The sequence below is a fragment of the Aotus nancymaae genome, unplaced genomic scaffold (assembly GCF_030222135.1).
Source record: "Aotus nancymaae isolate 86718 unplaced genomic scaffold, 86718_ANA_hifiasm-v0.15.2.pri h1tg000193l, whole genome shotgun sequence".
Taxonomy (NCBI): Eukaryota; Metazoa; Chordata; class Mammalia; order Primates; family Aotidae; genus Aotus; species Aotus nancymaae.
The window spans coordinates 233,765-260,588 of NW_026988608.1; the positions used below are offsets into that span (position 1 = coordinate 233,765).

General features: G+C 57.3%; 2 protein-coding genes, 1 long non-coding RNA gene and 1 other non-coding gene across 4 annotated transcripts; 2 read left to right on the plus strand and 2 right to left on the minus strand.

The window, feature by feature from the left end:
* Positions 1 to 1,430: 1,430 nt before the first annotated feature.
* PAOX (polyamine oxidase) lies at positions 1,431 to 11,832 on the minus strand. Its single transcript, XM_064371855.1, has 7 exons — positions 11,597 to 11,832; positions 10,673 to 11,159; positions 9,856 to 10,055; positions 5,904 to 6,156; positions 3,687 to 3,799; positions 3,014 to 3,171; positions 1,431 to 1,701 (listed from the first exon to the last, which is right to left on the minus strand). The coding sequence occupies exons 1-7, from the start codon at positions 11,775 to 11,777 to the stop codon at positions 1,558 to 1,560; spliced, it is 1,536 nt and encodes a 511-aa protein (XP_064227925.1). The 5' UTR covers positions 11,778 to 11,832; the 3' UTR covers positions 1,431 to 1,557.
* A 1,656-nt stretch (positions 11,833 to 13,488) lies between these two features.
* LOC135273013 (uncharacterized) lies at positions 13,489 to 16,665 on the plus strand. The gene is made up of 2 exons (XR_010340911.1): positions 13,489 to 13,925; positions 14,025 to 16,665. It is a non-coding gene; the product is annotated as an uncharacterized LOC135273013 (long non-coding RNA).
* Positions 16,666 to 16,938: 273 nt separating this feature from the next.
* On the minus strand, positions 16,939 to 17,042 carry LOC135273020 (U6 spliceosomal RNA). The gene has a single exon (XR_010340914.1). It is a non-coding gene; the product is annotated as a U6 spliceosomal RNA (small nuclear RNA).
* Positions 17,043 to 18,157: 1,115 nt separating this feature from the next.
* On the plus strand, positions 18,158 to 26,559 carry ECHS1 (enoyl-CoA hydratase, short chain 1). The gene is made up of 8 exons (XM_064371854.1): positions 18,158 to 18,266; positions 20,336 to 20,533; positions 21,032 to 21,159; positions 21,925 to 22,024; positions 22,976 to 23,080; positions 23,636 to 23,755; positions 24,942 to 25,009; positions 26,400 to 26,559. Exons 1-8 carry the CDS (start codon positions 18,179 to 18,181, stop codon positions 26,463 to 26,465), a joined length of 873 nt encoding a protein of 290 aa, XP_064227924.1. The 5' UTR covers positions 18,158 to 18,178; the 3' UTR covers positions 26,466 to 26,559.
* Positions 26,560 to 26,824: the final 265 nt, after the last annotated feature.

Genomic DNA, 26,824 nt, shown 5'->3' on the forward strand with positions numbered 1-26,824 from the left:
AATTTTTTAAACAAGCTACTGAAATAGCAAATGTGCTCAAATTCTAAGTACAAAAATATTGCCATGGTTTTGATGTTCTTAAACCACCTAATACCCTAAGGCCCAGCTGTCAACATTTCTGGGCATGAGAGACGTGGCCCCTGCAGGGAAGACAGAAGACTCCCAGGTGCTTTCTGGGCTGAGTGGGACGATCAGGACCTCCTGCTAGGTCAGTGCCTCCCAGCGCCCTCCTCACCAAGCCAGTCCCTCACACCCAGAAGGGGCAGCCTGGGTCTTGCTGCCTTCGTCCCTGGGATACAGATTGGTGAAACCCTAACTGTCAATGATAAAGATTTTTGTACTTGAATGAAGGAAGCTGCATTCCCTCATGGTCCCAGGAGCATAAAACCACAATAAAACCTGTGAAATTTGAATTTCTCTCGCAGGCATGTGATGGGCAGGTAACCCCTGAGACACCAATCTGGTGACACAGCATCGGCAGGTGGGGCTGCCGGCTGCAGAGGGAGGCCGGGGCTCTGGAGGGAGGCTCAGGGTCAGGGAACGCCCTAGGAGGGGCGATCTGAACGGAGACCAGAGGGTGAGAAGGAAGGAGCTCTACAGATCCAGCCTGGGGTAGAGGGGCCAGACAGGGGCCTGGCCTCCCAGCACACTCACCCCAACACCACCCAGCACCCCAGCACTGCCCACACCCCAACACAGCCCAGCACCTCAACACTCACCCCAACACAGCCCAGCACCCCAGCACTGCCCACGCCCCACACTGCCCAGGACCCCAGCACACTCACCCCAACACGGCCCAGCACCGCAGCACTGCCCACGCCCCACACTGCCCAGGACCCCAGCACACTCACCCCAACACGGCCCAGCACCCCAGCACTGCCCGCACCCCACACTGCCCAGGACCCCAGCACACTCCCCAACATGGCCCAGCACCCCAGCACTGCCCGCACCCCACACTGCCCAGGACCCCAGCACACTCACCCCAACATGGCCCAGCACCCCAGCACTGCCCGCACCCCACACACTCCACCGGGCCAGGCACCCTGTTTCTCACTTCAGGCCTTATTATCTATTCACTTCCTCCAGAAAACCTCTGGCCTCAGGGCGGAGCAGGGCACCCCTCATGTCCCCAGTGCCCTGCGAAGTGGGTGCCTGATGCAGCACCCGTCGATGAGCGAGAGGAGGGTTGTCAGCTTCGCTATCGTCCCAGGCAGCAGCCATGAGAATGCAGCGGGACGAGAAGCAACTACAGGACCCAGGCTTCAGGGAACCCAGAATTCGGGGCCAGGAAGGATGGAAGGCAGCCGAGGCAGGGAAGGCGGCTCTGGATGCTGTGGTCCAAACATGCCTTCTGTGCCGGCATCTCTGTGAGCATCCGGCGTCTCAGCTCAAGTCAGCGCTGACCAGACTCCAGTGACAGACACAAGAACTGAGAAAGTCACCAAAACCAGAGGGCTCTTATTAACATCCTCAAATCTCAATCCAGGCTGAAATCGTCAGAGGAAACGAGGGTCCCAGCCTCCCCCAGCACGGGAGGAGCAGCGCAGGCTGGCCCAGCTAGAGCCTCGGCCGGGGCTGCTGCGCCTGCGGGGCCCACAAACCAAGGAGGCGGTCAGCCTCCCTCCATCCCGACAGCAGAGCCCCGTGCGTCGTGGAGTAAAACGTCCGATGTGTGGCTTCCCCTGCAAACAGGACCTGGAGCTGCAAAGAAGAGCCAGGGTTAGAATGGGGACGCGATTCAGACAGCTGGGCCTGGGCAGAGAAACACACAAAAAACGGCTCACACGCATCCACCAAGAGGCAGAGAAACACAGCTCACACGCATCCGCCGACGGGCGGGAGAACCCAGTTCACACGCGTTCACCGACGGGCGGGAAAAGAAGCTACTGCACCTGGAGCTCAGGTGTAAACAGCGCTTAGAGAAAACAAGATCTTGTAAACACTGAGGAGTGATCTGGCCACAGGTACTGAATGACAAATGAGGAGGGTGGGGAGAGCCCTGAGTGGGTGGAGGGTAGCTGAATCTCATCCGATGTCACATTTCCACGCAGGCGAACTGAAAAGGGATCGTGAGCCGATTGGAACACGGAACACTGGCTGAATAGTGGGTAACACGGAGGAATTACTGTCACTTTTTAACTGGGTAAACAGCATCCTGGATACATGGTTTTACTTTTATATTCTCTGGGACCGGGTCTTGCTCTGACACCCAGGCTGCAGGGCAGCGGCGCAGTCACAGTTCACTCCAGCCTCAACCCCCTGGGCCAAAGCCCAAGCAGCTGGGACCGCAGGCGCCCGCTCCCGTGCCTGGCTGCTTTTATTTATTTTGTGGAGCCCGAGTGTCACTATGGTACACTATGTTGCCCAGGCTGGTCTCAGACTCTTGGCCTCAGCAAACCTCCTGCCTCAGCCTCCCGAAGCACTAGGATTACAGGTGTGAGCCTCTGCCCTCGGCATCGTAGTTAAGTCTTTACAAGGACGTCTTTATCTTTTAGAGACGTGCACCAACATACCCCCAGGTGAAACAATGTCCTGTGTGAGACGTGCTTAACAGGAACGGGGGGTGGGGGCGGGGAGCAAGCTTGGCTCAGGGGAAGTCTGCTGGGCACTCAGAGGTTCCACCGACTTCTGTATGTTTGACACTTTGCATAGGAAACGTTTCTCTAGACGTGGCGGAAGAAACATGGTTTTAGAGAGGCAGTGAATTTAGTGGTCACAACCAGCTGGGCGCACAGCCTGGGAAGCGCAGAAGGGGCTGCACCTGCTGCTTCTGTGCACGTTGCTTTGTTAGTGAGAACTGCAGAATTCTCTGACTCTTCAAGCTGTGTGTGTGTATAACTCTCACAAAAATAATACATTTAAAAATTATTCTTAGTTTCAAAAAGAAAATGGCTTCTGAGTCTGGGGTCCCAGCCCACCCCTCCTCGGCTCATGCTCCTGCAGCTGTGAGGCTCCGAGGGGGGCCTCTGCAGCCAGACCAGCGCCCGCGCCCCCCACCAGGCGGGCCACACACCTGGGCATCGGTGCCGTCTGCAGGGAGGGGCTGAGCCAGCAGGTCCAGGTCGTCCCCCGTGCTGCCCACGGCCACGTAGCTGTAGGAGCCCCTGGTGTACGGGGCGCTGTGCCAGCGAGATCGCAGGACGCTCTTGGGCGCAGGGAGCCGTGGGTTTCCTGAGCCGCGGAGACATCGCTGTTAACTGAGAACTCTCACCCACACATCTGCGGCTGTTTTTGTCACTTTAAAGATTGAGCAGTTTAACGTGGAGGATGCTATGCCAGAAGAAAATCGAGCAGCAGAGTGCGTCCGGAGGTGCCCTTCCCGCTGACTCTGTGCCGAGAACAGCAGGCCACCGGCAGGCACCACCACGCCAGGCCGGCCGAGGGACCCCCGGGACCAGGCCCTGGGACAGCAGCACGCTACTGTTTCCGAGCCCTGGGTTCCTCCTCTGTAAAAATCTGATCAAAGACAACTGCGTTTATTTTGGTGGCAGAGGTAGGAAGTGTTTGTAAAGCCCTTTCGGTTCCTTGGAGGTAGGAACCGTTACTGACCCCGCTGACACGAGGAAGGGTTGTCCCTGGAAACCTACAGACTCGGCCAAATTTAGTTTTTCTCTGTTCTGAAAAGCTTAGTTTCTGTTTAGAGATCAGCCAGTAGCAGGCAGAGGCGGTGGCTGTGCGGTGAGTACCTGTCACTCTCCGGAGCACCTGGGTGAGACACAGAAGCACTTCTTCATCCGACAGAGTCTCCATGAACTCAGACTCGAGCCCAGCAATGAACCCACAGAGAACGTGGACGGACCTGCACAGAGAGACCCCTGGGACGAGGCGTCCAGCCCAGCTCTCAGCCCGGCTCTGCCCGCAGTTCTCAGCAAGTTACCAACGATGGAGCAGGGCGAGACAGAGAAAGGTTTCAGTGTCACAGAACACAACAGAATTCGCCGGTGTGCTCTCAGATTCCACATTTGGCCAACCTTTAAGGAACTACTTCTTGAGTTTTGGTGTAGCATCAAAGAATACCCACCATCACTTGAAAAGCTATTGAAATATCACTCCTTCTTCCACCCACATATCCGTGTCGATCCAGACTCACCTCCTGTGTTTCAACCAAAATAAAACATCACGACAGAATGAATGCAGAGGCAGGCCTGAGAACCCAGATCTTCTGTCAGGTGTGACATTAAAGAGCTTTGCAGAGGCCGGGCGCAGTGGCTCACACCTGTGATCCCAGCACTTTGGAAGGCTGAGGTGGGTGGATCACTTGAGGTCAGGAGTTCAAGACCAGCCTGGCCAACATGGCAAAACGCTGTCTGTACTAAAAATACAAAAATTAGCCGGGCACGGTGGCTCACACCTGTAATCCCAGCTACTCCGGAGGCTGAGGCAGGAGAATTGCTGGAACCCAGGAGGTGGAGGTTGCGGTGAGCCAAGATCCCGCCACTGCACTCCATGCATTCCACCCTGGGCGACAGAGCGAGACCTTGTCTCAAAAGAAAAAAGAGTCTTGCAGAAAAGACAGAACTCTGCCACCTTCATTTAATTTTAAGAAAATACTCATGTTAAAATGTGATTCACGCTAACATGGAACAGGTTTGTTACTATCATTTCAAACAACAAATAATTTATCATGTGGTAAGTTTACAGATGTGACATCGAAAAAAGCTCTTTGAGATCCCTAACCCTCTGCAGGCATATAAAAGGATGGGACAGCTGCCACCCCGTGCCACAGACAGGGTCCCACCGATGGCCTAAGCAAGAGAGCACAGGCGGTGGGGCTGGGCCTGGAGCAGGTGGCCACACACACAGTCACCCACCCAGCTGCCCACCAGCAACCCAGGCCTGTCTCAACACCTGGAATGCCAGTTTTTTTTTTTTTTTAGATGGAGTTTTGCTCTTGTTGCCCAGGCTGGAATACAGTGCCACTATCTCAGCTCACTGCAACCTCCACCTCCTGGGTTCAGGCGATTCTCCTGCCTCAGCCTCCTGAGTACTGTGATTACAGGCACCTGCCACCACGCCTGGCTAATTTTTTGTGTTTTTAGTAGAGATGGGGTTTCAGCATGTTGGCCAGGCTGGTCTTGAACTCCTAATCTCAGGTGATCCACCCACCTCAGCCCCCCAACATGCAGGGATCACAGGCGCGAGCCACTGCACCCAGCCAGAGTGCCAGCTTTCTCTTTAATGTGAAGGAGACAGACAGGCTCCCCGGTCACAGGCGCAGGGCTGGTCTGCAGCCTCCTGCTCCCAGTGGACAGCGGTGATGAAGCGTCTGGCAGGAGTGCCCTGCGCTCCCGCCGCATCCGGGTCTTTCATGTCAAGAACTGTGTCCCCGCTGCCGCAACTCTCGGTGGCAGTGTGGGATTAGATCTGTGTTTTAATCTGGCTGGAAAAGTCAGTCCCTCCATCCCCCATGTCACTCAGGGGATTATCTCCTGAGCTGGCACGTGGTCTATACATGCTGCTTCTAAGAGGGAGGGCCCTTCCTCTACGGGTCTACGATTACTTCTAGGCATGTCTTCATCAATTACTTCATCCTGTTTAAGTATCGTCTCCCCAGGTTTGGGCAGATCGTGTTCCAGAGTTCCTCTGTATCTACAAACCCCAGCTCCCTGCAGCCTTCCGATAAGCACATTCCCACGGACGGTAGACTGAGCCTGCCTGCAAGTCCACGGACACATTCTGGGCCCTGAGGGGTGCTAACAACCCGCATACAGCAGGGCGCCATCCGTCCCCACAGAGGTCAGGCTCAGGGTGTCTGCCGCCAGCACCTGAAGGGGCTCATGAGATCCCTACCCATTAAACCCCCCAGAAATGCCCTGCAGTGAACTGACACGCCGCTGCATCCTCCATCAGATGAAGGTCTAACAAGCCAGCCACTCTCGGAGCCTCCCAGGGAGCAAACGTACCCAAAGGCAGGAAGGACCACAAAGCCGATGAGCTTCCGGAACCAGGCATCCCGCAGTGTGAGGGTGGGGTCCTCCAGCGGGGACGTGTCCTCCCACACCAGCTGGATGAGCTGGCAGTCTGGCTCCCAGAAGGGCTCCTCAAACTCCAGGAAGATCTTATTGTTGGTCCCAAAGCCGACCTTCCTGATTGCTTCCGCCTTCTCAGCTGGCAGTGGAGGGTCAAAGAAGGTGTCCAGATGCTCCTTAAGGAAACCTGGAATGCAGAATCGGACTCGACTTACATCACATAAAGCGCTTCAGCTAGAATCGAGTGCCCACCGTAGGCCTGAGGGCCCCACAGGGTCGTGGGGTGAGCCTTATGCTGTGCTGAGGCGCAGGATCCGAGAAATAAAGAGACAGGACACAGACGTACAAGGAAACGCAGCTGGGGGGGTGGCCACGCCACCTATGAGCGGAGTCAGGCGAGGCCCTGAATGTCCAGAAGCGTGAGCATTTATTGTGTATAGGTTAGGGCGCAGGGCAGAGAGTGAAGTCATCTTTAAGGACAGTGATAGGGTCGTGAGCAATAAAACATGGGGTCCACCCCCATCAGGTCACCTAGGCCGGGAGGTGGACAGTGCGCAGCAAGGGGCCCGTTCCCATGAAGGCAAGGGCCGTGTGCAGTAAGGGGTCCACCCCCATTAGGTCACTGAGGATTGAAGGTGGGCCGTGCGCAGTGAAGAGGGTGCAGTGTGCAATACTTCTATCTATGGGCAAACTACTTCTAAGAAGATTTATGGGGGGATGCTTTAAGTCACACAGCAGTGACAGAGCTGTCAGGGTTACCGCCACCTTCTAGCAGCTTCCAGTGGGTTCTATGGGAAGATGCTTTTCAAGCAGCACAGTAGCAAGAGCTGATAAAGTTCACAGTCACCAAGGTGGATTGCCAGTCTGAGGGCAGCCTTCCACAAGAACTGGAGCAAGGTCCTACAACTCCTTTATCGGGAGGAGTGGCTCTCGCCCCGAGCCTGCCACACAGCGGGTGTCTTTACGATACTGAACGCTGCCGCCTGGGCCATGGGTTCTTGTCCTGGTATGACTGTTTTCCCTTAAATCATGCTCTGCACCGTGTCTGCTCCAGGCGTTCCTCCGATTATAAGCTGCTTCTTCCTTAATTCATGCTCTGTGCTGTGTCCACTCTGGGCATTCCTCCGATTATGAACTAAGGTGTAATTTTAGGTATATATGTAGGGAAATATTCTTTAGGCACTCGTACTATCAACTGTTATATGATTATATAGAGAGGATTATATAAAGGGATCCTTCAAGCCCTAATTCTCTAAACTAATACATGATTATGTAAAGGATTATATAAAAGGAAATAGCTGAGTAGTAACACTATAAAGTGAGATGTTCCTCAAGCCCTAACTGTGCCAGGGTCTGCTTAGCTCTCATTCCTCAGTGCCTATCTGGGGGTTACCCACACCCCCAGGAGCCCAACCTGAGTCTACCAGAGGAGTCAGAGAAACAGGCTTCCAGACATGCTGCCTCCTGCCAGGCCCAGGCTGACTCAGGGCCCTGGGGACGCAGAGCTGAGGCCACTCTGGCTGTCAGGACCCACAGACTGGGGTAGATAGACAAACAGAAACAGGGGCAGGCAAAACGGCCCAGTGGTCACCACTGGCCACACAGGAACAGTCAGGGCCACCACACAAACCGTGATGTCAGAACCACTCACCCCTAAACCTCTGCCTCTCCACCTCTGCACGCCACGCTGCTCAGGAATTAGCTTAGCGTAGTGGTTAAATATACAGGCTTTATCCAGAAGCTACATAAAAATTAATCTGTGTAGCAAAAACACACATTTAGCCCAAAGGCAGACAGTGACGAGATGAACTGCAAACAGCAAAGTCAAAGCACAGGACGGAGCCTGCGGAACCCGATCTCAAGTCAGAAAAAGACGAACGCCCAGAGAGCAGCCAGGCAAAGGCCACCAGTGGGCAGCGAGAGCGGGGGAGGCGCCCCACAGGCTGCGGCCACAGGTGCCGGGAAGGGTCCCCGTGCCCTCCGTGAAAGTCCTGTCTGTGCAGACCTCAGATCCAGCCATTTCCCCTGCTGGGATTTATCCCACAGACACATTCACACAAGCATTTTTACTTCCTTGTCTTTGTGTTGAGATAGGGTCTTACTCTGTTGCCCAGTCTGGAGTGCAGGCAGCGCCAAGATCAGGGCTCACTGCAGCCTTGACCTCCCTGGCTCAAGCAATCCTCCCACCCTGGCCTCCCAAACTGCTGGGATTACAGGTGTGAGCCACCTCACACAACCCACCATGTTTTTACGTGCACGTGTAAAACTGCATGAAATAGAAAAAGTGAAGACCACCTAAATTTCCATCAATGCTTATGAGATAATGACAGGAAAACACTGCATGGCAAGTGAACCGGCTCCTTTTTTTTTGGACACGAAGTTTCACTCTCGTTGCCCAGGTTGGAGTGCAATGGTGCCATCTCGGCTCATGCAACCTCCACCTCTCCAGTTCAAGCAATTCTCCAGCCCCAGCCGCGCAAGCAGGCGGGATTACAGGCGCCCATCAGCTAATTTTTGTGAACTGGCTCCGTGTAAACAAAATGCTCACAGTTGTAACAGTGTATCTACTGGCAACGTCCCTGGTGGTCAGCACTTAGCAGGCCCAGCAAGTGCCTACTCCAAACATGAATGATCGAAGCCACCAGAGGAAAACAAAAAAGACCTGTGGACCTCAGAGTGCTGATTCGGAAACACTGACAAGTTCTATTAAGCGGAAAAAAAACCGTCAAACTGAGATTTTTTTTTTTTTTTTTTTTTTTTGAGACAGAGTCTTTGTCATCCAAGCTGGAGTGCAGTGGCACAATCTTGGCTCACTGCAACTTCTGTCTCCCAGGTTCAAGCAATTCTCCTGCCGCCTCCCAAGTAGCTGGGATTACAGGCGCCCACCACCACACCCAGAGAATTTTCGATTTTTAGTAGAGACAGGATTTCACCATGTTGACCAGGCTGGTCTCGAACTCCTGACCTCGGGTGGTCTGCCCACCTCGGCCTCGCAAAGTGCTAGGATTACAGACGTGAGCCACCTTGTCCGGCCGAACAGCAGGTGTTTGTATGTGGACTACGACTGCATCTGTGGGGAACAGCAGTGGGGTCTGAGTGCTCATCCTTGCCCTGGGGAGGGCACAGCAGCCACCCCTTGGAGACAGGATTGGGGATGGGGGAGGCTCTTGCTTTTCATCACACACCCTTCAATCACACCTAGATCTCCAAGTGAGCTCTGGCACTTGCTAGCTTTGTGAACTTGGGCAGTTCAGTGACTTCTGTTTGCCTAGATGTTCAAATTTGTCAAATGGAGGACGGCACCAGATACCGGCCAAGGCTGCCTGAGGAGTCAATGAGATAAATGAGGTAACTCAGGCAGAGACCGACAGACAGCGGCGTGAAACGCGTGCGGAGGAAACGTCCAGCTGACAGCAGTTACCCTAGTAACTCTGTTTTCAACCATCTCCACCGTTTATAAAACAGCTTCAAACCACCTCTACTCAAGGACACCCCTAAAGCGCCAGATCTAGAATTGAATAGAATTATACACATGGCTCCTTCAACAGGTCACCCTAGGCCTGACCTTGAGACCGGGTTTCTCATGACTTTTCTGTCTCCAGCAAAGTGCAGCCTGCTTAACTACCAAGGCCATCCCAACCCTCACGATTCCCTCCAAGCAAGTAGGACACACACTTGTATTTTTTCTTAGAGTGAAACCCTTAATTCCAAAGCATGCAATTGCTGCAAAGCATGAGTCATTTCTTCCACCTATCTGGAAATGATTAGAATGAAAATGTGAGCTTTGAGCTTTGTACCCAAGCAGACGCCCCAGAGCCAACAAAGCAGGATAAGGGCAGAGGAAGGGGCACTTGGGATAGGGGTTTGAGCTGAAAGCCTGGCCTACCTAACGGCACGGTCACGATGACGTGGTGCGCTGGGAACCGGTCTCCATCCTCACACTCTACCGACACTGGAAAGGTCTCCCCGGGAAAGGCTGCCTCCTGGAAGGCCCCGTTCCAGTGAATGGTCTTCACGGGCTTCTCAAAAACTAGCGTGTCCTCTGGCAGGGAGGCCACCATGCAGTTTGTGAGCCCTTGGTAGCCCCTAGGAAGATGGAAGCGCTGGTTTCGCAGAGGCCCAGTCCCTGGAAGGGCAGAGCTGGTGGAAATACGTGCTCCACGTTCCCACCCGCATCAGAGGTCGCCGCAGGGAGCTCTCCATCGCTCTGGCCGGCAGGGAGAGCAGCTCCACTCTGTGGTTTTCCACCACCAGGATGCTCATACCTGCCCTCCCCGGCATAAGGGAGGGTTCCGCGGGCAGTCTGCGGGAACCAGGGCTTCCTGACTCACAAATGCCCACCGCCTGGGCAGCAGCCTCGGGGCCGACAGCACCGGGGGTGACGCCCGGGAGAGTGAGGGTCTCACCTGCACCTGGTACCCAGCAGCCACCCTGCCTGGCCCTCTCTGCAGCCAAAGACCCTCATTTGGCACAAAAGAGGCCTCAGTAAATACAGGAGCAGGAGAAGCCTTTCCTTCTAACCACCCTCTCTCAGAAATAACTTTTTTGGCTTAAATGAGCAAAACCAGAGAAAGGAGCAACCAGTCTGTCTGAATGGGGAGCGCAAATGGTCTCCCATCCCTCCCGCGCCCAAGCGAGCGCAGAGTCCGGCCAGCCCCGGGGCCCCGGAGAGCCTGGAGTCGGGGGTGGGGCGGGGCACGCACTCAGCAAAGGTGCAGTCCAGCCCGGGCAGCACGGTGTACTCCCCGAAGGGCGCCAGGGCCACCAGGTCCAGGCTGTGGGTGCCGCTCACACAGCATTCCAGGTTGAAGAAGGCGCTCAGCACGGCCAGCTTCAGCTTCCGGGTCTCCTCGTCCTCTGTCCAGCCGGCCACGTGCCGGCGGATCGCCTCCTTGAGGTACTGCCCCACGCTGGGCGCCGGGGTCTCCGCGGCCTGCAGGAACTCTCGGCTCTGGTCGATCAGGCCGTAGAACAGAGTCGCCATCTCCGCCACCAGCTGGAGGCTCACGCGGACCCCGGAGCTGGCGTAGCTGACGCAGGGCAGGCCCACGTGACCCCCGGTCTCCACCAGCTGGTTCTCCTCCGACAGCGCCTTCTCCCCCAGCAGCCCGTACTCAGCAGCCAGCTGGAAGACGGGGTTGCCCCGGGAGGGCCCATGGATCCAGTGCGCGCCCACCTCCACCACGCCACCTGCGAGGGGCAGCAGGTGCCACCTGGGGTCCCTTTCCCAGAACGGCCACCCTGCCCTTCTCCTGGGCCACGCCGCCGCTGCCCTCCCAGGTGGGATGTGAGCGGTCAGACCCGGTGTAAGGGGAGCCCCTGGCAGGAGGGCACCTGTGGGGCGGTCCGGACGGGAGGGAGGGGTGCAGCGTGGGCCACCCGGGGCTGCGGGCGCTCCCCGAGGCGCAGAACCTGCGCGGCCGCGCGGGGCCGTGGGTCGCCTTCCCAGGCCGGCGCCCTCCTGACTGACGCTGCGCCCTGAGTTTCGGGGCTGAGAACTGTGGCCGATCAAGCGGGCGGGGATTCCCGGGGGAGCCCGGGGAGGCTGCCCGGCCGGTCAGCGGGGCGCGGGGCGGGGGCGCCGGCGAGCTCGGGCGCAGCCTGTGGGGTTCCGGGACGGGCGTTACCGAAGCCGCGCTCCGAGCGGATGCGGCCTCCGGCGCGGGCCGTGGCCTCCAGGACGCGCAGGTGCGGGAAGGCGGGGTGGCCGCAGAGTCTCTGCGCCGCGCCCAGCCCCGCGATGCCGCCGCCCACCACCAGCACCCGGGGGCCGCCCGGGGCCTTCCCGTCGCCGCCAGTCGCCTCCATCGCGCGGTCCCAGAATTCCGCGGGCTTCCGAGTAGCTGAGAGGCCTGGAGCTCTCGGAGGAGGCCGGAGGCGGGGCGGGGCGGGGGCGGGGCGGGGGGCGGAGACGGGGGTCGAGGCGGGAAGAGGAGGGGCGGGGAGGGGCGGGGGTCGGAGGTCGGAGGGGGGTCGGGGCGGGGTCGGGGCGGGGTCGGGGCGGGGCGGGGCGGGGCGGGGGTCGGGGCGGGGGTCGGGGGGCGGGTCGGGGCGGCCCCACCGGGCCCCTCGGGACTGAGCTCGGGTATCGGCGGGAGGGGGAGAGCCCGAGAGCCCGCGAGGACGGGCGTCAGGGAGCGTCCTGCGCTGCCGGGCGGTGCGCGCGAGCGTCCCCACGAAGGGAGAAGCCGGTGGGCCGGGCGGGCAGTGCCTCCTCCAGGGGAGACTCAGGCGCAGCGAGCGCTTTCCCGGGGACCCTCGGGACCTGCGCCGAGAGCGAGGGCGCAGCGGGTCTGGGGGTGCCGCGGTGTCGGGGTGGGACCCCTCGGTTTGCGTGGGCGTGGGCGGCCACGGGTCTGCGGGGACACGGGACGACCGCACAAGCCAGGCCCAAGTTCAGGGGAAGCCAACGGCAAGTGCGGAAACGCCCCTCGCGGCTTCTGGAGAAGGGAGCGCACGCCCGGGCACGCCTGTGTTTCTGGATCCCCCGGTGCAGGCGGCCGCGTTTTCTGCTGCATCGCAGTCCGCAGCGGTTGGAAACGCCTGCCCGCTTTTCCGGCGCGTCCCCGCCTCCTGAGCCCCCGTCCTCTGCGGAGGGGCCGCGCGCTCAAGTTTGCTGGTGCGAGCTTTCCGCTTGGCTCCCGGCGTGGGCCTCCTGGGCCGTGTCTTCCTTTCCTTCGATGCCCTCTCGTCCCATCAGGAGAAGAGGCTCCCGGAAGGGTGACCTGGCGTCGCTGGATTCCACTCCCCGTCACTCCCAAGCCCACCCCGTGAGCTGAGCTCCAGGCACCGCTGCAGGCAGGGAGAGGGGCAGGTGCCTGGGGCGCGGGCTGACTCCCTGGGCGATGGCGGGCAGGGGGCGAGCGTCCTCTGTCCGTCAGGGGCCCCCAGCACCAGGAGGCGACACTGGACGCAGTGGCCATCTCCTCCCGCTGCCAAGCCATGGGGAAGCCAGGGCAGCTCTCAGGTAGGCAGGGCTAGCTCTCCACCAAGCTGACCCACTCGACATCCCAGGACTAAGGAAAAAAGGACCGCCCCCTCCCCCATAGTCGTATGACACGTGTTTGGGGTGCAGCCCCCCACTAGTGTCACCTGCCCTGCCTGAGCAGGCCTCTCTCTTACTCCCTGCTCTAAGGCCTGAAGCAGAGCTGCTGGCTCAGTGGGGCTCTCCATTGCCAGGTTCCTGGCGTGCACCAAGGAAGCCCCCAGCAGGACCACCCGCCCACCTGCCCCAGCTCCCCAGCCGGAGGTCCTGAGAGGGCAGATTTAATACTCTGGGGTCCTGAATTCCACAGATGAACTGGGTCCCCCACAGGTATGGCCAAGGTGATGGCCCACTCCCTAGCGGCGCCCTCTGAGATCAGGCTGCTCCCCTGGCCGCAGGCCCCAGCTCACTGCTCAGACATAGGCGCACAACGTCCTCTGGGCGAGGCTGTGAGGGAAGCACCCCGTGCTTCCGGCCTCCTGCATGGCTGTGGGCCCTGCCATTCTGGGTGGGTGGGCTACTTTGGTTCCTCGGCCTCTGGGGGCTGCGCTTTGTTGTCAGGCACCATGCCATCAGCCAGCTCCTCCAGCTGGAGGCTCCCCTGTGTCCTCATTCTCCTGGGCTGTTACAGTCGGCCAGGGCCCAGCCTTTGCTGGAAGGCCGTCCAGTCTGGGCTCTGGTCAGGCATCGATGCCCCCCAGGCACCTGGCGTCACCGCACGTTGGGACAGGAAGGGTCTGGCTTTGCCTCTGTCACCTCATCCTGGTCCATCATGTCCTCCTGGCCAGCCCGTTCCTGGTTCCTTCAGGGAGCCCAGCCCAAAGGGGACCCAGAAGATTCTAACTTAATTCTAGTTCAGGATGGTGCCGGAGCCTCTCGTGGAGCAGAAGGATCCCATAAAAGCAGGAACTACTTGGCTCAGAAGCTTGCTGGCCGAGCCTCCCCACTGCGAGCCTGTTACTAGGCCAGAGGTAAACATGGCCGTGCCCCACACCCGGGAGGCCTGGTGCAAATAGGGGTGACTGTAAAGTGACATGACTGAAATGGGACAGTCTGGCTTTATGGTGCAGAGAGAAGACGTGGACCCCAAGAGCTGCAGGGTGGGGACAATCCATTTGTTCCCTAGATGTAGTGCCACAGCCTGAATCAAACAGCAGCTGCTACTGACGCTCTGACCTGGGGCTGGGTTAGTCACCCACCCCCACCCCTTGCTCTGAAATGGAGAGTGCATGTGACCACGGCTAGTCTGGGACGGTCCTGCCATGCCAGAGCCAGCAGCCAGAACACACAGATACAATCTCTGTCCCATCCCATTGGTACAAGGTATGTTTCTCCTAGCTCCAGAGAGCCTTGGGTGATGCCATCTACGGTGATCAAGGTGGCAACTACCCATGTGGCTTGGACTGAATCCGGCTTGTTAATTTTTATAAATAGCTTTATTGATATAGGCATCATGCCGTATGCCTTCTCCCATTTAAAGTGTCCAATTCAATGGTTTCAGTATAGTTACAGAGTTGTACAACCATCACCATAATCAAGTTTAGGACATTTTCATCACCCTAAAATAAATGGGGATACCCTGCAGCAGTCACCCCATTGCGCCCTCCCTCCAGCCCCTGGCGACTACTAATCCATTTTCTGTCTCCATGGATTTCCTGTTCTGGACATTTCATAGAAATGGAATCGTTCGATGCATGGTGCTTGCAGGGTCATGGCCCTACAGGGTCACGGGGTGGCCTCTATCGCTGTGCTGAGGCGCTGGATCCAAGAAGTAGAGACGAGACACGGAAGGACTGGAAAAGACAGCTGGGCTTGGGGGGCCACGCCACCTATGAGCGGAGACAGGCGAGGCCCCGAACGTCCAGGAGCGTCTGTATTTATTGGGTATAGGTTCGGGGGCAGGGTAGTGAGTGAGGTCATCTTGAGGATAGTGATAGGGTCAAGACAATCGCGTGAGCAATAAACGAGGGGTCCACCCCCATCAGGTCCCCCGGGCTAGGAGGCGGGCCGTGCGCAGTGAAGAGGGTGCAGTGTGCAACATCTCTTATCCAGGGGCAGGCTGCTTCTAAGGAATCCTATAGGCGGATGCTGGGAGTCAGCACAGTAACTAGAGCTGACGAGTTCTACGGTCACCAAGGCGCGATTATACCGGAGGGGTTTTAAGCCCTCGGATGCCTGTGGGATTGCCAGTCTGAGGGCAGCCTTCCACAAGAACCGGACACGAGGTACAACTCCTTTTTCAGGCGGAGTGGCTCTTGCCCCAAGCCTGCCATACAGCGGGTATCTTTACGATACCGAACGCTGCTGCCTGGGCCATAAATTCTTGTCCTGGTATAACTGTTCTTCCCTTAAATCATGCTCTGCACCGTGTCTGCTCTAGGCGTTCCTCTTACCACGAGCTAAGGTATAATTTTATATATATATGGAAATAACTGAGTAGTAAGATATTCCTCAGGCACTAATGCTATAAACTAATATATGATTATATATAAAGGATTATATAAAGGAAATAACTGAGTAATGACACTATAAACTAAGATATTCCTCAGGCACTAATTGTGCTGGGGATCTGCTTAGCTCTCCTTCCCCGGTGCCCCGATGGGGGGTTACCCACAGCCTTTGTGTCTGGCTTTCTTCACTGAGCATAGCATTTTCAAGGCTCATCCATTTGTAATGTGTGTCAGCGCGTCTTTCCTTTGTAGGCCCGAACAGCGGTCCATCGTATAGTCTAATGCATTCTAACACATCCATTGTCTGGATATATGACGTTTTGTTTACCCCTTCGTGAACATTCGCAGCAACATGAGTCATAATAAGTTTAGGAAAGCTTTCGTGGACATTTGTCTTCAGTTCTCTCGGGCGTACGCTGAAGGGCGGAGCTGCCGTTTGACCTTTCGAGGGAGGCCCGCTCCACTTCCATTCCCGCCGGCAGTGCAGCAGTGTCCACGCTCACGTCCCCCACACTGCTGATGCTTGCTGGGCTTCTCATTACAGCCAGCACCGCAGGTGTGACATCCTGTCAGTATGGCTTCAGAGCTTCTCTGACAGGAGGACTGTCTGTTCAGTTCTCTCACTATCTTGGTAGTGTCCTTGCAGACATAAAAGTTTTAAATTTCCCTTTGTTGCTTGTGCTTCTGCTGCTACATTACTCGATGGAGGACAGGAGCCACCCAACCCCTTGGTTGTTAGAAAGGAAACGTCTTGGCAGGCACAGTGGCTGTCTCCTGTACTCCCAGAACTTTGGGAGGCCGAGGCAGGTGGAGTTCAAGAACAGCCTGGCCGACGTGGCGAAACCCCCAACTCTACTGAAAAACTACAAATATTAACCAGGCATGGTGGTGCGTGCCTGTAGTCCCAACTACCGAGAAGTCTGAGGCAGGAGAATCACATGAACCTGGGAGTGCAAGCTACAGCGAGCCGAGATCACACCACTGCACGCCAGCCTGGGTGACAGCGAGACAGAAAAGAAAGAAAGGGCGGGAGGGGGTGGAAAGAAAGAAAAGGAAGGGAGGGGGAGAGGAAGGAAGGAAGAAAAAGAAGAAACCTCTTTTCTGTTTGAGCTATTTCATTTTGGGCCTGTCTGTCCAGGAGGTTTAACCTACGCTAATACAGAGCATCTTTTAGTAAAGGCTTGTTGGTGATTTGTTTCTGCTTACACGAGATGTCTTTATTTCACCCATGGTCTTGAAATAAAATCTTGGTGCGTGTTCATTTTTGGTTTGAACTGAATGATTTTCTGGAACATAGTGAGGAGGAGAACAGGGTCTGGAGGCCGGGAACCTAAGGCCAATTCATGCTGACTCCCTAGAACTGAGTCAAATGGAAACGCCAGCTGTGACAGGAAATGTCCTCTCCATTTAAATAGCTGCACACCAAGGAACCAATGAAAACTCCTAGAGGGTACTTAAACCCCCCAAAAAGATCTGTAACGGGGCTCTTGGCTCCTATGCTCAGCTGCACACACACTGTGGAGTTACTTTTTTTTTTGCTATGGAACACTTCATTAATTTTCATGTCATTCTTGCACAGGAGCCATGCCAATCTCTGTATCATTCCAATTTTAGTATATGTGCTGCCAAAGCAAGCACTCTTTTTTTTTTTTTTTTGAGATGAAGTCTTGCTCTGTTGCCCAGGCTGGAGTGTGGTGCTTTGATCTTGGCTCATTGCAACCTCTGCCTCCGGGATTCAACCGATTCTTCTGCCTCAGCCTCCCAAGTAGCTGGGACTACAGGTGTGCCCCACCACACCCAGCTAATTTTTTGATTTTTTAGTAGAGAGGGGGTTTCACCACCTTGGCCAGGCTGGTCTGGAACTCCTGACCTCAGGTGATCTGTCCACCTCGGCCTTCCAAAGTGCTGGAATTACAGGCGTGAGCCACTGCGCCCGGCCACACTTTCATTTTCCTATAAATCTCTGTTTTCGTTGCTTCATTCTTTCCTTGCTTTAATGTGTGTTTTGTCCGATTCTTTGTTCAAGACGTCAAGAACCTGGACACCCTTCACCGGTCACAGCAGCAGGTCCGCTTTCCATTTGTAGATGTTTTATCTCCACTCTGGCTTTTGCCGAATCCGGGCACGCACACAAAACAGATGCTCGACATACTTGTCTAGATGTTTAAAAGTTATAAATAAAATAATGAGTCAAAATTGTATTAATTGTTTGAATGTGTTGAAGTCCCGACTATGTACTTGAAAAGGAAACTCTAAGGTGGCGTCAATGGCCGCGCGGCTGCCCCCGTCCCGCGCGCGGGCGCGGTGTCTGCAGCTGCAGAGCCCGGGCAGGCGCCGCCATTGCCCCGCATCGGCGCGGTCTCGGGCGAAGGCGGAGGGCCCGGAGGGGGCGGGACCCAGGACGAGGTCCCCGGGGCGCCCGGACTTGGATCCGCCGGCGGGCGCGGGGCAGGGGGCGGGGCAGGGGGCGGGACCCAGGACGAGGTCCCCGTGGCGCCCGGACTTGGATCCGCCGGCGGGAGCGGGGCAGGGGGCGGGGCAGGGGGCGGGGCCGGGGGCGGGACCCAGGACGAGGTCCCCGGGGCGCCCGGACTTGGATCCGCCGGCGGGCGCGGGGCAGGGGGCGGGGCCTGGGGGAGAGCGCCCCGCCCACTCCGCCCGGGCCGGTCTCGCGATGCCCGCCTGGTCTCGCGGCAGCGGCCTGTGGGCGGGGCGAGCCCTGAGTGGTAAGGCGCGGGGGCGGCGCCCGGGCGGGGCGAATAGTGGAGACAGCCATGGCCGCTCTTCGTGTCCTGCTGCCCCGCGTCCGCGGCCCACTGAGGCCCCCGATCCACTGCTCCGCGTGGCGTCCCTTCGCCTCGGGTGAGTGCCCGGTGAGAGCGGGCGGCCCGAATCCCCTCCGACTCCGACCCGCACCCCCCTCCCGCCTGACCCCGCACCCCCTCCTGCCTGACCCCGACCCGCACCCCCCTCCCGCCTGACCCCGCACCCCCTCCCGCCTGACCCCGCACCCCCCTCCTGCCTGACCCCGACCCGCACCCCGTCCCGCCTGACCCCGCACCCCGCTCCCGCCTGACCCCGACCTGCAGCCCCCGCCTGGCCCGGGGCCTGCAACCCCCCCTCGCCTAGGACTGCGCCCCTCAGCCTGACTCACACCCACAGCCTGACCCTGGCGGAACACCCGCCCCCACCTCACCGACATCACCCACCTGACCCTGGCCTGCACCCCTAAATCAGTATGGCTCTGCAGGAGGTCCCTCTCACCGAGCTGTGTCCAGGGGGAGGGCGCTGGCTGGTACTGCCCCAGTGCCAAGATCTCTTGCCAAATAGCCACAGGTGGGGATTGTGAAAATCCCGAGTGTTCCTCGCTTCTAAGAGGAGGCCTAGGTCCTGTGTCATAGGCCAGCCTGAGAACAGGAGATGCAGGTACGTTTTGTCCTGGGTGCCTCCTGACCAGGGCCACCCTTCAGAGAGTCCTCAGGGAAAAGCCGACACCTCCTCCCCAGCCACAGGGCGCTGCTGTGTTCCTCCCTTGTAGCTCACCCGGGGCCCCACTCAAACGCGGCCATCACCCGCTCTAGTATCTGCAGGAATCTTTGCCCGTGCCTTGGGCTGGGGAATGACCCTTCCTCACCTTCCTCTTCCTCCCTCACCCCATGAATCCAGTGGACCGCTAAGCTGTGTTGGCTTCATCCCCAAGCTGTCCTTGGCCGTCCACTTCTGCACCCTGACCTGTCATCAGCAGCCCTTTCCTGGCTCTTGCATGGCAGGCACGGCTGCCAGACACTTCACCTGTGATCTCTAGCCACCCCTAGAAACCCACAGGATAAGGTGGGGCACGGTGCCTCAAGCTGGTAATCCCAGCACTTTGTGAGGCTGAGGCAGGAGGATCACCTGAGGTCAGGAATTCGAGACCACCTTGGCCAATGGTGAAACCCCACGTCTACTAAAAATACAAAAATTAGCCAGGTGTGGTGGTACATGACTGTGGTTCCAGCTACTCAAGAGGCTGAGGCAGGAGAATCACGTGAACCCTGGAGGCGGAGGTTGCAGTGAGCTGAGATTGTGCCACTGCACTCCAGCCTGGGCAATAGAGCAAGACTTAGTCTCAAAAACAACAACCCATGGGCAGGCACTGTGATCCCTGTTTTGCCACTAATGAGGCAAGCACCCAACACAGGCCCTTCTGTCTTTTCAGGTTCACCTTCTCACCCCTGGAATCCCATTGTCCTTTGTCTCCATCCCACCTTGCTGTCCACCCAGCAGGTGCAGCTCCTGTACAGCGGGCCAATGCAAGATGTGCCTGCGTCTCCCATTTTCAGGCTCGCCTGCTGCGCAGGACCTGCGCCTGATCTTAGAGCCACGGGAACACCCGGGATTTTCACAGCCCCACCCTGTGCCCAGTTGACCAGAGGTCTTGGCACCAGGGCGGTACGAAGTGCAAGGAACTGGCGCTCTGTCCTGTTTCAGGCGTACGCTCCTCACCTGTTGGCATTTGTCGAAGGAAGGCGCTTCCTGGCGCCTTGTCTCAGCAGAGTCCAGGGCCGCCTCCAGTGCGGTGTCCTGGGAACAGTTGACCACGGCCTCTTGGGAGGAGTGTGGCCGTGGGCTATGTTCTGTGCTGGGGATTTTTCTTCAGGACATGCTCAAACACACGTGAAAGCAGAGAGAATGGTACCAAGGTCACCATATATCCATGTGGCTGAGAACTACACCTGGGGCCGCTGAGCACTGCTCAGGGAGTCCTCAGAGGGCCTCTTGGGGTCACACTCTGTCCGCTGATGGGGCCACATCCCTTCCAGAAGGGAGCGTCACGAAGTAATCACAACGTGAAATGATTACACTGCTTCCCGACAGGCCAAGACCAGCCCCCGCTCTCCTCAGTTTGATGCCTGTGTGAATAGATACCCCTTTTCGCCTTCTCGCCTTAGGTGCTAAGTTTGAGTACATCATCGCGGAAAAAAGGGGGAAGAATAACACCGTGGGGTTGATCCAGCTCAACCGCCCCAAGGCCCTCAATGCACTTTGCAATGGGCTGATTGAGGAGCTCAATCAGGCACTGAAGACCTTCCAGGAGGACCCGGCCGTGGGGGCCATTGTCCTCACCGGCGGGGAAAAGGCCTTTGCAGGTTTGCACAGCAGTGGAGGCCTTTGCACCTGGGCTGATGTGGGAGGCGCGTGTGACCTGACTTGCACCTCTGTGAGGCAAAGGCACGTGGTTGGGGATTTATTCAGACGTAAAGTGGACATGGGCGTGGGGACTGCTTGCACCAGCAGCTTTGTGTAGCCAAAAGTGCTCCACGTGTCGCAAAATCGCTTCTTTACAGGGGTTCAGGGCCTTGGCAGTCAGGCTTTGTGTATGTGGAGGGCTTATGTGATGACGAATATGCCCAGCCTCTGTGGGCGCCTCCCTCGCACCTGCCCCCTGCCCCAGGGCCCTTCCGCGTGACCTCTGTTAGGGCTGGCACCACAGCATCCCGACAGCTGTCCACGTGGCCTGCTGTCAGCCGTGCCCAGCAACCGCAGTGCCCATGTCTGGTGTGCTCCGAAGCTCCTTGTCAGTCTGGGGGATACAGGGCAGGTGGGCTCTCTGCTCTCTGGTAACTGGAAGCCCCTTTCCATCCTAGCTGGAGCTGATATCAAGGAAATGCAGGACCTGAGTTTCCAGGACTGTTACTCCCGCCAGCTCTTGAACCACTGGGACTACTTCACCCAGGTCAAGAAGCCAGTCATCGCGGCCGTCAATGGCTATGCTGTGAGTCTCCTCTCGCAGTTGAAGGAGCCCTGCTGCGCGTACACACCATAACAGATGTTTGCTTTGGAGCGGCCTCAGTTCCCAGGCCAGCTGCCTCCTTTCCTGACTCGTGATGCTGAAGAGCCAGGGACCATGTGGAGAGGACATGTCCTAGCATCCGTTTTTTTCATGGCTGTTCACCTGGCAGCTTCTCCCCAGCAAGCCTCTCTTCCAGGGCAGCGGAAGGGCGGTGTTTGTTTAAATGCTGGTCTCTGCCCCCCAGCCTAAGCTATATCTATAAACTGGCTTCTTTTGCTCCCCTTAAAAGCTCTGTGTCGTATGTGTTGGGACTGTTTGAAGTGCTGAGGCTGGTCTTGGCCTGTCGGGAAGCAGTGTGATCATTTCCCCTTGCGATGGTTTTGTGACGCTCCCTTCCTAGTAAGCCAGGGCTGCGCAGATGGAGTTTTCTCAGCACAGCCACACCCGCCTGTGCACCTCGTCTCTGTGGCTGCATCTGGGCCACAGCAGCAGAGCTGAGCCGTCACAGCAGAGCCTGTAAGACCTTCGTAGCCGAAAATATTAATCTGGCCCTTTAGAATGTTTGCCAGTTTCTGGTAAACAGCATCAACCATCCGTCGTAACTTACCGTAACAGTTAACTAGTTTGGTGCCACTGTGTTATTCTTTGTCAACCCCCAACACTGTTTCTTTTAAATGGAAAACTTGAATGAGAAGTGAGTGATTTTCTGACCCTCGCAAGACTCTCCTGACGCCAGTTGTTTTGCAGCTTGGCGGGGGCTGTGAGCTTGCCATGATGTGCGACGTCATCTATGCCGGCGAGAAGGCCCAGTTTGGACAGCCGGAGATCTTAATAGGGACCATCCCAGGTAAGGCGTGACACTGTCTCTGGCATAGATGCTTTAGGTAATGCCTGCCTGTGTCTCAGGGCTCACAGCTCATATCTGACCAGAGGCCCTGGATGGAGACCCCCGTGTCTGGTCAGTGGTCCCTCTGCAGACAGCCACAGAGGCTAGAGTGGCTGTGACAGAGCTCAGAGGGGGGCCTCAGAGGCCCGGGACCGTGTCTGGCTCCTGTGGCTGTGCCCAGGTCCCACACATGATGGTGTTGGGAGAGGCTGGTCCTCGGTGACACTGGCTTCGAACCATGGCAGTTCTTGCTTGTGACCCATGTCTGTGGCAGAGAGAGAACATGGTGACTCTGCCCACTGCCGTCTCATTGGCCACGGAGGTCATGTGGCCTCACTGAGTTCAGCAGAGCAGGGAGTCAGACCCCTCACCATACCTGGGGGAAGGGCCTGGGCTCTGGGCAAAGAGCAACACCCTCTACCCCCAGGGTCTTCCTGGTGGGCCTGGTAGGAGGGGTGGGCACAGGCAGAGCAGCCAGGAAGGAGCTCAGACCCTGAGGGGAACAGCTGCACGCAGGGCGCTCTCTGCTGCCCTCTGAGTTTAACCAGGCCGATTCTGAGGCCTTGAGCTATGGGCGTGGCCCGTTTCTTCAGGGTCTGATCCCTCGAGCAGCTGCTGATGCAAGGGACTAGTGCCTGGAGTCAGCGAGGCCTATCAGCTTCCAAGATGTTGACCACAGAGCCACACACCTTACTCCGATGTCAGGGTGTTGGGGGAGCCCCAGATGTGGGGCCTAAGCTTGAAAAGGGGCTGTGCCTGAAGTTCCTGGGGTCCCGTGCTGCCCAGCTTCTGCCCCACGGGCCTTGCTTCAGGGCCCATCTCAAGCCCCTCGGAACCTGCCAGCTGTGCAGCTGTGATGTCTTCTCGGATTCACTCGCTGCAGTGCCAGCCGTGACCAGCCCCTCCCCGCAGGTGCAGGTGGCACCCAGAGACTCACCCGTGCTGTCGGGAAGTCGCTGGCGATGGAGATGGTCCTCACCGGTGATCGGATCTCAGCCCAGGATGCCAAACAAGCAGGTACGGGTTGGCGCTGCAGGTTGGCGCTGCCTGTGGGAGCCACACGGAAACTCAGGGCTGCATCCAGATGTCCCCAGGGAGGTTGCATGAGCTTTTGGGTCCTGAGGACCTGGGAGACTGCCCGCCTTTTGTTTTTACATTTTGAAGAACTGTATGTACAGAAGTGGAACCACACGTAAGTACCTGGTACAGAATAACAGCCCAGAAGTTATGTCCCCAGAGTCCAGTGTAAGCAGCGGGCATCTCCGGGCCCTCACTAGGCAGTCCTCCCACTGCCCTGTTGGTGACCACGGTCCCTGTGTCTGGCCACCTCTGCTGTTGGAGCTGTGGACAGCCTGGCCTGCATGTCTCAGAGCACAGAGACCGAGAGACCGCAGCGCCAGGAGGACTCAGCCCCCTCAGGGCACGTGCGGCATTTCCCGTGTGGAAGCCGCCCTCGCCCGGCGCTCGGAGGCCGGGGTGCTCCAGCACGATGCTCCCCAGCGGCCGCCCCCTCGCAAAGGAATAGACACGTGCTGTTTCTGCACATCCCTCACTGACTTTCTTGTGTTTCAGGTCTTGTAAGCAAGATTTTTCCTGTTGAGACGCTGGTGGAAGAAGCCATCCAGTGTGCGGAAAGAATCGCCAGCAATTCTAAAATTATAGTAGCAATGGCCAAAGAATCAGTGAATGCAGGTGGGGGGTCCTGCCAGGAAGAGAAATTAGAGGGGTCTCCGTGGCTGTCAGGAACGTTCCTGAGGGGCAGGTTTTCTGGCTGCAAATGAGTGTGCCTGAAGCCCTCCCGGGTGGAATTGTGGGGCTGTCAGTGTCTCACTTCTGCTGTCTGTAGAACTGTGGTTTCTGGCCACGCACTCAGGAACTCCACCGAGATGTTCCCAGCACCCCTTTGTACCGGGGCCCAAGAACGGAGCCAGGCCTGGGAGGCGAGGGCAGCACAGGCCATGGCAGGGAAAGGCCGAGGAGGGAGCAGAGGTCCCAGAAGTAAAATGGTCTTGCTCACGGGGAGGCTCGGTTCACCTGCCGGGACACGGGGCTGGAGGCTGTGTCTGCACCTGGCAGGTGGCTACGCAGGCGGGCCGATGCCCCGCTCTTCATTTTTGGCCTGGATTCCTTTAGTTCTCCCTCTGCCAGGGAAGCGGATCTGACCTTCACCCTCCTCAGAAATGCTCAAGTTTTAATGTCACTGTTTATTCTCAGCGTGTGGAATGAGATGATTGTTAGCTGCTTGAGTCTGGTCAGATGTGGGTGGCCCCAGGCAGGTTCCCAGCCCCACTGAGTATGTTTATCTCGAGTGTGGCCGTCCTTGGGCTCGCTGTTGGCTTAAGGCAGGACACAGTGAGGGGAGCATTTCAGAAACAGGCTGCTGTTGCCCAAGGCGTTTGGCGAGGTCGTGCTCCGCTGGGAGAGGACGCTGGCTCCAGGCCTGGAACCGCAGCGCCGGCCTCCACCCGTGCACTCGGGCCTCGCGCAGAGAAGGGGCCTGGAGTGAGCAGACCCACAGGCGTCCATGGCGCTGGCCCTGCTGTCCTTTCCGGCTTCGTCCTCAGTTGCTTTCTCTGCTTGCAGTCCCGTTGCTGCTTCACAGCCTCTCCTCGTGGGCACAGTTTGCCATCCCCCCTTTGATCCAGTTCTCTCCCTTCCTGGGGCCCGGGGCCACCTGGTGTGACGTTTGGGGGCCACAGAAGAGCTGTTGCTTCTGCCTGGTCTCGGCTGGGGCGGGGCCTGTGACGGGGGCCGGGCTTCCCAGGCCACACTGAAAGCACAGCTGTGCGTCGGTCAGTGAGGAGGGCTTCCTGTCGCCGTGCAGGGAAGGTTCTGCACTTAATACCTCGGTTCATAACTCCAGGACTTTATTTTCCAGCTTTTGAAATGACATTAGCAGAAGGAAATAAGTTGGAGAAGAGACTCTTTTATTCGACCTTTGCAACTGTGAGTAAACCGTGTTCAGCCGGAGAATCAAGCGCGTCCAGTCGCACGAGTTGCTGGGAATTTCCTTCTAGATTTTATCATTAAGTATCGTTTCTTTCTGTCCGAACTGTCAGCCTTACCCTTCGTGGGACCGGACACGTTCTATCAGCTGGTCTTAACGTTAACAAAACAGTCGAGTGTGTGGAAGTTCGGAAGTGTGGAAACCGCACGGGGCTTTTCCTGCCGTGAAGGTCTATGAATAGCACCCTCAGGCAGCAGCTTCCCTATTTAAAATGCAGTTTCAGCAGTACGGGTAACGCGCAGCCGTAGGCCCAGCTTCCTGGGAGGCCGAGGCGGGTCGTTCGAGTCCAACTGGGCAACGGAGCAAGACCCGGTCTCAAAAAAATGACTTTTGTAAAAAATGCAATTCATCTTACCTGTAATTTTATTAGATCATCCCAATTATTTGGAATGGGTTCAAATTTATTCTAATAAGATAAGCTGAAGCTTTAGAGCAATATTTTATAAGATTTCTGCCAGTAATTTAAAGTAATTCCTCTAATTCCCTCTAATCACCATTATAACTTTTTTTTTTTCAGACAGAGTCTTGCTCTGTTGCCCAGGCTGGAGTGCAGTGGTGTGATCTCAGCTCACTGCAACCTCCGCCTCCTGGGTTCAAGTGACTCTCCTGCTTCATCCTCCTGAGTAGCTGGGACTACAGGTGCCCACCACCTGGCCTGTAGAGATGGGGCTTCACCATGTTGGCCAGGCTGGTTTCAAACTCCTGACCTCAAGTGATCTGCCTGCCTCGGCCTCCCAAAGTGCTGGGACTATAGGCATGAGCCACTGTGCCCGGCCAGATCACCATTTTACTTCACCGTTTTCACTGGAAGAAAGTCATACTTAGGTGTTTTAATTGTTCTGTAAAATAAAAATTAAAAGTAGCGTGGGCACTTGAGGAAGGGGTGCAGATGTGTGTGTGTGTGTGCGCGCGCACACCTGGGGACACGCACACACATGTACCCCGCATGGGAAAAGACAGATGCAGAGTTGAGTTCTCGTGTCCTGCTCGGTGACACATGGTAGCCCCTGACACAGGTCACCCGTCGTCCATTTGATGACTTGGTGAGTGGCCAGACATGCATCTGAGGCTCTTTAGATGTGAGCTGATTTGACATACATGGTGGCTCCTGAGTGACCGTCACCCAGCCTGGTAGAGAGGCAGTAGAAGTCCCTGTGCCCTGGCCCAGCCCTGATTGGGCAGGTGTTCCTGCCGCAGAGTCCCTCTCCGGCCCCCTGGGCCCCTGTGAGCATGAGGAGTGAGGCAGGGCCAGGGAGACCCGGGCAGCATTGGCATCAGGCTCTGTGAGGAAACTGGGCACCCACCTGTTTCTCTCCTTTTTCCTACCAGGATGACCGGAAAGAAGGGATGACCGCGTTCGTGGAAAAGAGAAAGGCCAACTTCAGAGACCAGTGAGCAGCAGCTGCCCCTGCCCCACACCTCTACCTGCAGAGGAGAAGCGTAGCCTGTCAGTTTTAGAAGCAAGTAAATCACCCTCTTTTCAAGGGCAGCGTCCCTGGTGTGCAGTTTCTCTTCGACTGCTGTGTGGTCACAGCCCGGCCCTCACAGCACAACGGCCTCCTTCGCCCAGCGTGTGAGGGTCTGTGTTCGCATCTGACGGGGGCATCTTCTTCTAAATCTAAGATTCTGCTGACGAGCCCCCCGCCAGCCCCTCTGGGTGCGCTGTGCTCAGGCGGAAAGCAGCCCTGCAGGTGCTTGTGTCCCTGTGCTGGAGAATGGGGTCGCTCCCAGGGAAACTGTCTGCTGCCGTCACA